Source organism: Phasianus colchicus, chromosome 5 (assembly GCF_987193195.1).
Source record: "Phasianus colchicus chromosome 5, bPhaCol1.hap1.1, whole genome shotgun sequence".
In the NCBI taxonomy this organism is placed as follows: Eukaryota; Metazoa; Chordata; class Aves; order Galliformes; family Phasianidae; genus Phasianus; species Phasianus colchicus.
Genome location: NC_143440.1, coordinates 47,284,135 through 47,298,862, shown reverse-complemented (window position 1 = coordinate 47,298,862; position 14,728 = coordinate 47,284,135). Strand labels below are relative to the sequence as shown.

At 41.1% G+C, this 14,728-nt stretch overlaps 1 protein-coding gene and 1 non-coding gene across 2 annotated transcripts; one reads left to right on the top strand and one right to left on the bottom strand.

Annotated features, from left to right (window-relative positions):
• Positions 1-1,400: 1,400 nt before the first annotated feature.
• GLRX5 (glutaredoxin 5) lies at positions 1,401-7,791 on the bottom strand. The gene is made up of 2 exons (XM_031593037.2): positions 7,401-7,791; positions 1,401-3,381 (listed from the first exon to the last, which is right to left on the bottom strand). The coding sequence occupies exons 1-2, from the start codon at positions 7,699-7,701 to the stop codon at positions 3,203-3,205; spliced, it is 480 nt and encodes a 159-aa protein (XP_031448897.1). The 5' UTR covers positions 7,702-7,791; the 3' UTR covers positions 1,401-3,202.
• Positions 7,792-9,063: 1,272 nt separating this feature from the next.
• LOC116228981 (small Cajal body-specific RNA 13) lies at positions 9,064-9,336 on the top strand. The gene has a single exon (XR_004166915.2).
• Positions 9,337-14,728: the final 5,392 nt, after the last annotated feature.

Sequence of the window (14,728 nt, the reverse complement as noted above, 5' to 3'; positions counted from 1 at the left end):
TACACACATTCCTCTCATTGCAAGCCCTCAGCAGTGCAGCACAGCCCAAATGAGCCAAGAAGCAGCTTGCTGGAGGCAGTCAGCTAGAACACATACCTGGGGTTGCATATGGGAACTGAAGAGTGCAGTACTGGGACTCAGGGGATTTATGACGTGGCCAACATTGATCAGAAGCTGTGCAGGTGGCAATCCAGGTGGCAGCCTTGATTGTTGTTGTACAGAGATGTATTTGTACAATGGCAAACTTCAGGAGCAGGTAGCTTTGCTTCTTTCTTCAGAGACAGAGAGCAAGGCGAGCTCTGTGCCGGCTCTCAGTCATCCTCCTTGGTATCTTCAGCCTTCCCAAGCACTATTTTATTGTATAGCGATGAGTACCCAGTGGTTTTCCCAATACTTCCTGCATCATTCCCTCCCTTGCTGCCTGCTGTGATATTTCCTACTGTGCGCAGTCATCCTTTCTCCCTCCCAACTCTTCACATCCTCCAGACCACAGACTCCTCAAGCTCACATCCCTGAGAACTTACTTGGTACATCCATTAACTGACACTCCAGACACCACCATTAGCAGCTGTTCTCTCTTTAAAAATGAGAATAACAGGTGCAAACCATTCATCAACGATACCTTTTTTCTTTTTCCCTTAAAGGAGTAGCACCAGTTTTCTAAAACAATCAACCAGAGAATTAAATTGTTGGGGAAATTCTCAAATAACTCTCAAAATAAGCTTCTTTGTAGGCAATCAAAGTTTTATCATTTAAGTAGAGAATTTTTGTTTCATTGCAGTGAGATTTGCATGAGAATCTACACAGACGTAACAAGTAAAACAACAGCTCACATGCACAGAGCCTGGAAAGACGCATCTCCTCCAGGAATGCAGGCAAATTTTATGCCGCTCCTGTGGTTTTTTGGTATCATTCTTCCTTTTCACTTGCTCAGTTTCAATATTCTAATTAAGCCAAGAATTTATATAAACACCACTATGTATTTATAATTTTTTTTTTTTTAAGGAAGACATAGAGAAAGTAAAAAAAACTGTTCATAGTTTTAGTAGCAGCTTGTGCAGGGAGAAAAAAACGCTACTCAGAGAAAAAAGATCTGACAATGCTAAAATCACCTTTATGTTAAAGCAGCAGCAGATAATACTGAAATATATTCAACATTCACAAAAGAATAAAGCTCCATGAAACAGCTGTTTAAGTAGATGTAGTAGCCAGACTAAGAATTAAACACTAAAGTAGAAAATGATTAGCTTTACTTCAAGTTACCTTATTCTTTGTTTACAATGTACATCCATCTCAATTGGTCTTTTGACACAAATAACCAAAAAGCTTTTGAAATTTATTTATTTTTCCAAACCTCATCTTACATTTAAAATGGCAAAAACCACTCATGAAAGACTAGCTGTAAGAAAACTCATTTAATCAGAATTTTAAGAGGTTAAACTGAATTAGAGCTTTGCATTTCATGTGATATGATGTATGAACAACAACAACAAAAAATCATGCACTCATACATACATTACTAACAATCACAACTGGCTGCCTCTGAGCAAAACAGCTTATTCATAATCAGCGTTCATGCTAAAGTCACTTCTACTGGTAGTGAAGCTGAGTGCCTGTTTAAGCTGAAATGCTATTTAAGCATAAAGATACTGACTGCATTTGAGCTAAACAGTAAACTATACAATAAACATACTGAACCAGCACACAATTTGTAAATTCTGTTCAAGCTGGGACATCGTTTCCCTACTAGACAGCTTGCTCTGGTGAACATGAAAGAGATAAAATTGAAACTTGCATTAAAACCCCCATCTACCAGTTACAATCCTGAGCTCCTCTTCCAGTGAGGGTTTTTTTTTCTTCCTTAAGTTTTCACATTAAAAGCAGCATCAGTTTCATTATAGTAATTTAAAATAAAAAGGAACTATTGCAGGCAATCTACATAAAACACTTTATTTCCAATCACTTGCTTAGCTCACATGCAAACCATTCCTTGGGCTGCATTCATAAAGGTAAATGGCATTTAAAAACAGTGTGGTTAACTTTTATCCTTAGCAGTATTACTGTATAGGTGAAGCTACACTGTTTAAGATTTATTTTGGGAAAAAAACCTTGGGAAAACAAGGTTAGATAGTTATTTGAAGACTTCCCAGAGCTTCCAACAAAGGAACACTTTGGCTATTTTCAGTAGCCCTGCTGAACTTTTTAATCTCGTCTCCAATGAAACTTTAAACTGTTTAACCCCTGCTGGAAGATCATACTCCATGAACCACAGCTGTTCAGAGACAATACTTGGAAACACAACACATCTAAAAAGCTAACTTAGTAACTAGCAAATAATACAGTAATCACTGAAGTATTCTTCTGTACTATTGCAAACAAGAATACTGAAGCCTTAACAACTCCCACATTCTAGAACTGACACAGAGAAAACTGCAGTACATAAAGTATATAAACAGGGAAAAGCCATTTTGCAAGAGGTAGAAAAGGTTTTATAAAAAAAAATCTTCAGGCACAATTCATAGCAGTCCTTTAAAAGCTAAGAGGAAGATACAAAGTAATAATGACCACTATACGTGTATTTGTACTAGTGTGTTTATTTTTACCCTTTGGAACAAAAGTGTATTTCATGCACTCTCATACCATGATTTCTTATGTATTATTTAAGGACTGTTTTCTCCTATTTGATGTGAGATAGTAGAAACTTTACAGGCTTTTAGGATTCTTATCATCAGGAGTTATAAAAAACAAAAAGAAGAAAACCCACAGATGCACTAGCACTACTTAGCACTTTTTCAAGAGCAAGGGAATGCAAACACTGTTTGCACAGGTTTGTATAACAGAGAACAAAGAAACACTCAAAATCAATAAAAATAGCATTATTAGTTATTTTGGTTTACTCCTGCATCAATCAAAATAATGCTTTCAGAAGTGAACTTTTTTTTTTTACTTTTTTTTCAAAATAATTTCCACATGTGTATGCTTTACAGTACAGTGGTTATAATCAAATTTTCCACAATATCCATAAATCAAAATACTGACACCACTACATTTACCATGAGCTAACAGACATCCACTGATAAATCTTAGTGTCAGTTTAAAAAGATGCCTTCTTTGAACTGAAGTACATAAGGCTTTACTGGTTACAAGTTCTTATCAAAGATTTCCTTTCTTCCCATCAAAGCATCTTTTTCTTTTCCTCATTTTACTTTTTTTCTTGGTCTTTTTCTGCATCCAGAAGTGCTGAGCGGATTCCTAACTTCTTTAGCTCTTCTACGAGATCTCCATTCTGATGCATCTGGAGGAGGATATCACAGCCACCAACGAATTCACCATTGAGGTATACTTGTGGGATGGTAGGCCAGTTGGAGTAGTTTTTTATTCCTACAAAAAGGAAAACAAAATCGTTAAATGTTTCCCCCAACTCTCCAAATAGAATAGAACTTTAAATAGATACAATTGCTTCAATTGGTCAACTGATATTTTCATTTCTTCCCCACTGAGATAATAATTTTTCTATATAACAGGAACACTGAAAGAAAAATGCCAGTAGGTCTGGCTCTCACTCCAACTCTGGATGTGGTTTGAAAGATATGGAGTCAGCTCAGCTCCTGCAACAACTTCACATGTGCTGGAAAAAATGTAGCATCTCCTTTCCTTTCCTAGAAACAAACAAATATGATAAGAAATGGGAAATGTTGAAAACCACTGAGAACAGTTTAGATCCCGCTGCCCTTTATGTTTCCCTAAGGGACTTTAAAATATATTACAGCTGTGTGAATTCAGTAAAACACATACTACCGCAATTTCAATTACAACATACATTTGCCCCTTTGAGTGCCTTATGAATTTCAAATTGCTTTATCTTTCATTGCCAGACCTTACAGCTCAAGGGAGGGGCACAAAGACTGAAGTCTCTTAGAGAAGCTGACTGTATCAACTGAAGCTAGAGTCACAATTACGAAGTACATAAACTAAGAACTATACTTCATAAAAAAAAAAAGAAGAAACAAAGCCATTCAAAAATACTGACTGATCAAATGGATAAATTAAATCCCAAACTGCACTTAGAGACACCAGAAAAAATACCATACAAAAAAAACCCAGTAAATCTAATTTGCCAAATGACTTTCCACACAGAACCATCAATTCATAAATCAAATACCAGTGTTAAAAATAAAATCTACTACAATAATTGTGATCTAAGAAAACCTTTTGTTATAACAAAGAGCCCCGAACTATAAAGTGCAACATCAGTTCCTATCTTCAGCATCACCATTCGCAATTTCTTCCTTAGCATTTCATTAAATCCTTTCCTGGCTATTTAGAGGAAGTTTGCTGAAATTTTAAGTTTTGATGTGAACTTGTGTTTCAGTGTTTAAGAAGTCTCTTTATACTAAAATCCTTTTAACTCATAACAACTGCAATGAAGAATTGAGTCCACACACAAAGGCAAACTTAAGGATATCCCTTCTCAAAGAAGCCAGATATGAAATAAAGGTGGTTTTTCTTAAGATACTGTAATGCTAAACCAAGGGCTCCACGTATCAATTTAATGCCAGCAAGCACTGCAAGGTAATAGTCGAACCAATTCTTCTTCCACATAAATATTTTCTTCTAAGACCCCAACAGCATATACAGACAAGCACTGATAGGACTTTTAAAGATCTATTCAACTTCAGATGACAATACGAACACCACATGCCACATTGCACGCATCAGGCAAGGTCTGCGTATTCGGGCTCAACCCGATTACAAACAAAACACTTCTTCAACCTGTTCAGCAGTCCCTAGTTTAATACGGCATTTACCAACACTACTTTAGCAGCACTGAAGCAAGCCAGCCCAGTCTATGCTTGCTGAACTCAGGATGCACTTATGCTATTAATCTTTTAGCAGTATGGAGACACTGCAGGGAGCTTCTTCCCACTCCCTGGAGGTTAGTACTTCCTTCTGTGCTTCAGAAGCTGTACCTTTGAAACACTGTTTTGTAAAACCACACTTCACAGATCAGGTTTAAAGCTTGACAGCTGAACTAGTACACTGCAGAGCGACTGCAAAACCATTATCTGTGCAAACTGCTACTAAAAGGGGTGCCCAGAGAACTCCCACTCTATTTCCCCAACTCCAGCAACCAAATCTCAGCTTCTCTTTTACCAGCATTAGCACTAACAAATGCTGAACTATGTCAAAGAACTGAGTCAAGCAACCACTCTCACTACTACCACATTCTCCAGAAAAGCATCACCTTTCCACAGAGATCATTAGTACTGGTAGAAGAACTAGCCCAAGGTGGGAAGAAATATTAAGATCTGTGACAGCATCCAGTATATAAATAATATAAAGTAACAATGAAAACAATCTGAGGGTGAATTGCAGCAGTTCAAACCAGTTTAAATCACTACTTCTCCAGTACACAACCCCATGCTTCTGTCACCACACTGATCTGAACTAGCCTCACAGTATTTGATCAGCCAAATTAGAATCACCTGTGGCAAAGTCAACATAGAAACATGAATTGTTATGGAACCACAACCTAAGAGAGAGCACTGAGTTCTCTTTCAAAATGAAGGATTTGTGTCAGGGAAACACATCCTCAGCTCAAGTTCAGATAAATCATTCAACATAAGTACTAGTAAATAGTTTTGTAGACCTGAGACTGCTTTCAGGTGATAAGCAAGAGGTAGGGAGATGTTTTCACAGCCTGCCTTATTTCAGCAAAGATCAAGCTTCAGTACATCAGTTATAGTACAGATAAACAATAACAACCTCAAAAGTTGTACAGGGTAGAAACTAGTCACCACTTCAAATGTGCCTGAAGTATCACCTCTGCTAAAAGCAAACTCTTATTACAAGTGCTATAAGCATACAAATATGCAAATACTTACGTTCCTCGCTGGCACCCAGTTTACATGTCACGATCTCTTTGCAAATAGATGCTTAAGCTGAGCAGAAGTGTTAGTTACTTAAACATTTGATAAAGATTTAGCATCTTTTCACTATCCCCATATGTATACATCAGTAAAGAGTGTGTTCATGAAGAGGGTTTAGGAAAGTGCCATGTGTAGGGTATCTGACTTTTCAGACCTGAGACTAACAGGGACAAAGAGGACCTTCATTTACGGGTGAATCCCATCTGGCAATCTACAGAGCTACAGCTTCCACCATTTCTCCCCTCTGCTAGAAGCTGCCATTCACAAAAGTGAACACACAATGGCTTTTCAGGATGCAGGAGATAGTACAGGAAGCAATTGGCCTCAAAAGTAAAGGTGTCCTCAGGTAACTCTTTACTTCAAGGCTCCACCTCTGGCACTGGCACTCACCTCACAGTGCAATGAGCCAGCCCAGCCTGCAAACCCAACAGTTTTGTTATTACAGCAAGCTGGTTGTCCACACAGCCTTATACCAAACCACTTGAGGTCACCTGATGCATGCCAGCATGCAAATTTAAATCACAATTTGGTGTAGTTTGGACCAGAAGAATAAACAATAAGCACCTGCAATACTAGCCACATAAAACCTCAAGTCAACCTCATATATCAGAGGGAAAGGGGAAAAATGGAAGCATCATAAGAACTGAGTATTGGCTTTCTATAAGTAAAACAAACAACCACAATACATATAGAATAGCTCCTACTGCTTGCACAGTAATGTAAATATTTCTTGTGCAAACAATTATCATAACAAAACATAACATCATACTTTATCAAAAACAGCAAAGAACCCCAGCTGGCAGAGAACACAGCGGTTCAAGTCCAAACCATTCATGAGGTTTCACAACACTATTCACAGTGAAAAGAATGCATCTGATAACTGTAGAATGGTTTGGGTTGGGAGGGACCATAAGCTCGCTCAGCCTGCCATGGTTAGGGTCACCCCCACCTGCTCAGGCTGCCCAGGGCCCCATCCAGCTTGGCCTTGGAACACCTCTGGGGATGGTGCATCCACAGCTCTCTGGGCAGCAGTGCCATTGCCTAACCACCTTCTGAGTAAAGAGTTTTCTCCTAACACCAAACCCGTATCTCCCCTCTATTATCTTAAGGCGACTCTCCTTATCATTATTAGACCACGTAAAAACTCTCTCTCCCTCCTGTTTATAAGCTCCCCCGGAGTACTGGAAGGCTGCAATGGGGTCTCCCCGGAGCCTTCTCTTCTCCGAGCTGAACAGCTCCAGCTCCCTCAGCCTTTCTTTGAAGTGCTCCAGACCTCCGTGCCTATGAACCAGAGAGAGCAGCGTGGCACGAAAGCCCGACCCGCAGGCTCCGTCCCGTGAGCTCGTTCTTGCGATGCACAGCCCCAGGCTCTGGGTACAAGCGGCTCGCAAGCCGAAGCAAAGCAAACAACACCCAGCACAGAGCAGCGAGCCCGGAGGCGGCGCCCGGAGGTGACCCCGGCCCGCTGACCTTGCCGGAGGTCGGGGTCCTGCAGGACGTCGTGGGCGCGGTAGTCCTCCACGCCGTGCAGCCGCAGGATCTGCACGACGGCGTTGCTGAAGCCGCAGAGGGGCTGCGCCGGGCTGCCCTTCATAAACACCACCACCGGGTGCTCCCGCACCAGCCGTTCCACCGCTTCCCGCGACCCCGAGCCGCCGCCGCCATCGGCCCCACCGCTGCTTCCAGCCGCCTCGCTCAGGTGTCGCTGCCCGGGTCGGCCCCGCGCTGCCCAGGCACCCAGACGCAGGGCCGCACGCAAAGACCCGCTCATCCTGCCCCGGCCGCCCGACTGCGTCCACTGCCAGTCCCCGCCCCACACCGCCAGACCCCAGCCAGCGCTGCGAGCCTATTGGCCTAGGGTACGAAAGGTCGCGAGGAACTTCTCCTTTGCATAGGTGAAACGAGACGCCGATCAATAGCGACAGCCAATAGCGTGAAGGCGCTGTGAGCTTTGTCCCGCCCATAAGCACTGTCTTTCCTATTTGCGGAGGGAACGGCGTTATTGTAGCGGTATTGGAAGAAGCACCTGTCAATCCAAGCCGATTGGATGAGGGGTGCTGCCTCCCCGCCCACTCCCTAACCGCTGCCGGTCAGGCTTTCCCGGTGCGCTGCTTTATCTCGGGAAGCCGTGTGGCTGCGTCATCAGCTCCTGCTTCCTTTCTTCCGCTTCCGGGTGGTGGCCGCCTTCCTTCATTTTACAGCGTGAAGGGGAGGTAGGGTGGGGACGTGTTGAGCCCGGCACTGTAGCGGGGTCTGGAGCGGCTTTGTTCGCCGAGAGCGCAGTCCTGCGGTGGTTCTGCTGAAGCATAAAAGCAAAGCGGAGCCCGGGAGCACAAGATGGAGGGGTGGGCGCAGAGGCTCTTTAGGGGCTGCCTCGTGCGCGCAGCCCGCCCCGCTGGAGCACCGCGGCAGCCCCCGGCCTCCTGCCGAGCGCTGGGCGGAGCGCGGAGGACCCGCAGCAGCGAGGGCTGTGCGGTAAGAGGGAGTGTTTGCGGAGCTGAAGAACGGAAGCGGTGCGTCCCGCAAGTAGCAAATCTGAGCGTGTTCCCTGCTTTGTGGGGCTGGCGTCTAAACGCTTGGCAGTAGGAACGGCCGTCTGCGTTACTCTCAGAAACCAACCCATCTTGTGACCAAGGCATAGAAAAGCTCTTGTTTTCTGTGGTTTATGTATTATGATTGATGAACAATTCATAATGGATAAAACTTATTTAATCTTGGCAAAACTTATGTCGTTTTTTTTCTTTTTGTTTGTTTGTTTCTTTGTCAAATTGATGTTATAAAGAAATTCTGTAGGTCTTATGTAGAAGAGACCAAGTGACCCAGTTTGTCACTTCTCATCTACCAGAAAGGTGCCTGTTGCTTTAATGTTCTGGAGATTCAGAAGGGAATTCAGTGAATTTTTTTAAAAAGGCAAAGATGTTACCTGAACTAGAATTCTCAATTAAGAATTAATAAACACACATTAGGTTGTGACGGAAACTTGATTGTATTTGGATTTCCATATCTAATTCCAGCTATTTCCACAAGGTTAATAAGAAAAGAGAAGCAAAATGGAGACATCAAACGGAAGGGTCGTAAATCCTTGTGGGGGTAAGCTCCTTCAGGAACAGCATAACCTCAGCTGCAGTGGAATCCTCTGTAGTCAAAGAGATGCCCTTGGTTGGTGGTACTCTGGGCATACCAGGCTTGCAGAGAGAGCAGTGGTGCGAGGAAGCCGAGGCATGCCTGTTAGAGCAGCAGCAGCAACATGCGCAATATTCCTCTAACAGTTACAATCCTGTTGCCACGGAGATAATGACTTATCCCATGTCATTATTGATCTATCAACAGTAAGAGCAATTTTGCAGTCTGATATTGTTTAGCAAATAGAGTAATATCTGCTGAACACTTAAAAACTGCTATAAATGTTGGAAAGCTTCTCTGAAGCCTGTGTGTTGGGTTAAATAGAAGTACCTGAATTCAGTTATTTGTTGCAGTGTTGTGAGATTGGCTTTGTGAGGTAATGCTAAGCTTGGCAGGAAGCATTTTCAAGGAAATGATTAGTTTGGTCAAATGTTTTTGTATTTTAAAGTATTCAGCACTCTTTAAGTAGATAAATCCTTTTCACTGCTGGTAAGATTAAAACAACTAGCCCACTACAATTTTTTATAGTAACAATTAAAAATATTTGCAGTCTTGTCCAGTGTACTTTTAGACTAAACTGAAACTACTTATATTTTATTTTCCAGACAATGGTTTAAATCACCTGTTCACAAGAAGTATTAATGGAACTCCCATGGGATTTCTGATGTTTTGCTGTTCTCCCTGTTAGAAGAACTGTTATCAGTTCATTTTGAAAACAGTAACAAAAGCATGTTCAAACTGCAGAGTTTAAATTCAATCATTTCCAGGCCTTTTGCAGCTGAACGAAATAAGTAGTTATGAGTTGATGGTTTGAGTTTCTTATACATACACAAGAACAAAGGTGTCTAAGAATAATATTGTCACAGAGGCTTTTCCCTTTGGAGAAGAAAGAAGTGTGGGTGTGTGTGGCAGGGGTGAGGGAGAGGCAGCTGGTTAAAAAGATCAGAAAAAAAGGCTTGTTTGGGCTTATCAGGGCAGGACACCTCTTTGTGTCCAAGTCAGATATGTCTTCCTTACTTGTAGCAGAGCCTGAAAATGAAATGTTATTATGTGCAATAATAGTTAAGCTCTACTTAAGTGTTTTTATTGTTTCTTGAAGCTCCTGCTCTGCATGCCAGGTAAATAATTTGAGGCATATTATCTGAGCAACATCTGGCAGCATCAGCTTGTCCTTTGAGACCAGTTAGAATGCTCAGGGTGCCTACAGTTCTGGACTCACAGTTAAAATCTGTGTGGCATGCATACATTTTGAATGCTGAAGAAGAAGCTGTGAAACTTTTATAGTAATTTTACCTAACTGGTGATCTAAGCCAGTTGTTGGATTTGGATTGTGTAAGGATCTTTGCCTCTAACAGGGGGAAGTCATGCTAATAATAAAAGTGTTTTGAGTCCTCTACTGAGTGAATAGAATGTAAAATGTTCAAGCTAGAGAGCAGACCTCTAAATTAGGCCCTTTTTAGATTTCAAAGTAATTAATGCAACAGTACAAATTAGTACAAAGTAAGTCCCGGTACAAGAAGTGTACTAAGTCTGCTTTGGGAACTGTGGAGTTGTCCTGTGACGAGAACCACATGGTGTGAACTTGAGAATAGAGTAAAATTGCTGTTTAGCATAAGCAAGCTTCTTGCAGCTATGTTGCCTGAGCAGAGTCTTTTAGACCTTTGTTGCTTATTTGCAGTGACAGCAATCCTTGAGTCTTTCACTATTACAAAGGAAGTATAACTTTATATATGTTAGTTTTCATACCAAGTTGAGAAGTGTTACCTCTGAGTGTGCTTTGTGCATCTCTTGGCCTCTTTTTGATTTGGAGTTAAGAATGGCAGAATTTTTCATCGGCTAAAAAAATATATATAAAAAAAAAATTGCACAAAGTTGAGAAAGTCAAGTTTATCTGCTAAACACAGGTATGCTATTATTGGGTCAAGTATTGAACAAATGAAAGCTAGAGGTGGTTTGTTTTAAGACTGTTCGTTTGCAGTGCGCCAAGAAAAGCTCTGAGCTTGTATTTAGTGTCCACAAGAGGGCTCTGACAGCTCAGGGCTGCCTGCTGAGGGTCCCTGGCTGAGTCACTTCACCAAAATGGCAGGCTGCAGTAACTGAATTTTTGCTGTCACCGAGGATGGTTAGATCTTTTGAATTCCTTTATCTTAATAGTGCAACGATTGCTTGATACGATAGTTGCTATTACTGGGAATATCCTCCAATAAATAATAATAGTATCATAGAATGGTCTGGGTTGAAAAGAACCTCAAAAATCATCTAGTTTCAAGCCCCCTGCTATGTGCAGGGTCACCAATCACTAGACCAGGCTGCCCGGAGCCACATCCAGCCTGGCCTTGAATGCCTCCAGGGATGGGGCATCCACAACCTGTTCCAGTGCATCACCACCCTCTGTGTGAAAAACTTCCTCCTAATATCTAACCTAAACCTCCCCTGTCTCACTTTAAAAATATTCCCCTTGTCCTATCACTATCCACCTTTGTAAACAGCTGTTTCCCCTCCTGTTCATATGCTCCCTTCAAGTATTGGAAGGCCCAGAACCTTCTCTTCCCCAAGCTAAACAAGCCCAGTTCCCTCAACCTTTCCTCATAGGAGAGGTGCTCCAACTCTCTGATTATCTTAATGGCCTTCTTCTATAAGTTTGCTGTGTTTTTTTCTTGTTTGTTTTTTTATTTAAATTAAGAATGTACAGCAAGGTATGTTTTATTTTGAGAAATGTCACATCTGTCAAAAAAACATCACCAGAACTTTAATAAACATCAGTGGCCATATCATCTGCTCCATGGAACAAGGCAAATGCAGCCAAGCATGTCATCACATGTGGATTTCAACTGTATTAGAAGTTTCTCCAAGTAAAAATTGAAGCATTTTGCACGCAACAACATATTTGTGAAGTAGACAGAATTGTTATGATGTACCTTAAGTATTAAGCTTGCTTAGCAAGTATAAACATGGTACTGTAGTGTTTCAATAAAGATTTGTGATTTTCATTACAAATCATTTAGCCTTTTTTTTTTCTTTTCAAGAAATGCGTATATGAATTGCTGTTCCTAATTCTCTTCTTGACCAGTTGAGTTCAGTTGACAATGGAAATTGTTCTGGAGAGTCTTCAGTTATTATGAATGTGATTTTTATATGGCATAAATAAGCTCTTGTGTACAAATATTGAGAGTCATTCTCAACTATATGTGAAAATGTTGAGACTAATTTTTAGCTATAAACTTAATGCTTGTGGTGGTGTAGAAGTGACATCAGGAATGAAGAAAGTGAGGCTTAAGTGAGAAGCTAAACTGAAATTAACAGTTATGATCAGTGATAATCTTACAAAAAGATATTTATAGTCCCACTATTATATGAAGAATTGTGCAGAATAAAGTCACCCTCCTCTTGCTTGCATATATTTCTTTTGTATGGGTTTCAGTGCTGCAGTGTTCCATGCTCATCCTCTATAGTAGCTTACCTCCCTTGCTTTGTTTTGTTTCCTCTTCTTGACATCTGAAATTGTACAGCAGCTACTTAATTGCAAGATGAAAGAAAAAAACTTGTATTGAAAAGATGTGACATTTAATTGTAGCACTGGCTTGTCTCATACAGAGGCCTGTTTTATGCAGTTTCTTTTAATTAAAAAAAAAAAAAAAAAGTATTTGCATCTTGTGAACAGAAGCCTGGGGAAAAGCTCAGACTTTAAACAATCTCTTTTTGATAATTGTAGAGTACAGTAGAGCAGATATGTCTGAATCGTTCTTACGATCCCTTCCCCAGCAGAAGACTTTTATCTTTGTCCACAGATTTGTTTTGATACTAGTTGAGGGAGTCAGGAGGTGCAGCTGGTTTCTATCACTGTGCTTCAATTTGAGGCACTTGATTGAAGAAAGTTGATCTGCATTCTTTTGTAGTTCTGCGCTAGGCTATGGTGGTGAATTCACTCTGGTGAATGATTTAAGGTCTGCATGCTGGGGAGGGAGGAAAATAAAATTAAGGACTTTTCCTAGAACTGTATCCTCTTTTAAATGCTGGCATACAAGAGACATTTTTTTTCTAGCTGGTGTTTCCTGCCCCTTAAAAGACTAGATACAAACAAGTAAGTTGCTTCACAGAGCTGGCATTTCTAGAGGCAGAGAGACTAGAGTAGATGAAAGCATAGCTGCAGATTGAGTCTCACAGACATAAAAATCTCAAAACAGTGTTTGTAGTGTGAATGGAAGCAAGCAAATGTAATTCATTGTGATAAACTGTTATAGTAGAATGCTTGTGGAATGTTGTATTTCAACAGTTGTCTTTGCTGTTTATCATGTGGACTCCAGAGAATATTTTTAAAGCTAACTTCTGGCATTTTACTTGGAAAAACACAGGATGTGTGGAGAGGAGAAGAGAAAAAATCTAACACACTGGAATTGGACCTAGGATATTTGGCTTCAGGTCCTGTGGAATCTCCAACAGGTCTTGTCTTCCCACTGGCTTATCTCCTACTGACTTCAACTGGGGGCACTGCTGTTGGTTAGCAGAAGTTAATACTGCGTGCCCCTTCCATTTTGGTTTTGTTTCCTCCACATTTTCAACCAGAGGTCAACATGTCCCCTTCCTCATCTGCTTTCTTATGTGGTTATGTTGTTGCTTCTCCAGAGCATCTAGTCTTCTAGGTGCTCAGACTCCCTAGCATACTAGGCATCTGGCTACGGTTGGCCTCTGGCTACTACTGTAATACAATCATCAAACTTTTTTGGTCTGCAGAGAGTTAAAAGCATACATTAGTTGAAAGGGATGTTTGGAGTCAGCTAGTCAATCCCTCTGCAGGGTGCCAGGTGGCTTCTGAACATCTCCAAGGAAGAGACTCCATGGTTTCTCTTGGCAGTCTATGCCAGTGTTGAGAAAGGTTTCCTGATGTTCAAACAGAACCTCCTATGTTAGTAGCCCAGCACAGGGCACTACCGAGAAGAGGAAGAGCCTAGATCCATCCTCTCTGCATCTTCCCTGTAGGTATTTATACACATTGATAAGATCACCCCGATTCTTCTACATGCATTGTTTTAGGTGAGGCTGCAAAATATAGCAGGGGAATCATCACTTTTGACTGGCTGGTTGTGCTATGTTCTGTTGAATGCACACCAAAATGCAGTTTGCCCTCTTGGCTGACAGGGCACACTGCTGGCTCGTATCAGTTAATAAAATTTTCTTGAAAGAAGAACATGAAATTCTACAGGTGAGAAATGATTTTCGGTTTCAAAGTGCTGGCTTTCATTTGTGTGACATTTTTGTGAGATCACCTTTTTCATGATTTGGAGAATTCCATGCAGCTCACAAATCGTGTGCGCTTCCTAAGTGCAGCACTCCAAACTATACAAGTTTGAGCAACCCTACAGTTTGCTCATATACAATAACCTCTGGCTACATCCATTTCTACCTTCCTCCCACTGTCTGATCTCATCTGAAAAGATGTGAGATGAGCAAGCTTCTAAATTTCTATTTTGAAGTGAAGAAGCAACTTTTTTTTTCCTTTTCTCAAAAATATTTTTAAATTCTCCAGTTTGCAGCCTCCTGTTTCCATGTTAACATCTTTCCCTAGCTTAAATAGGTCAATAAGGACTATAAAGATACTTGGGGGAAGGAAGTAGGAAAAAAACCCTGCAGAATAGTATGCTTCAAAGTATATTGCAAACAAAGTAGAAGAAAGTAGT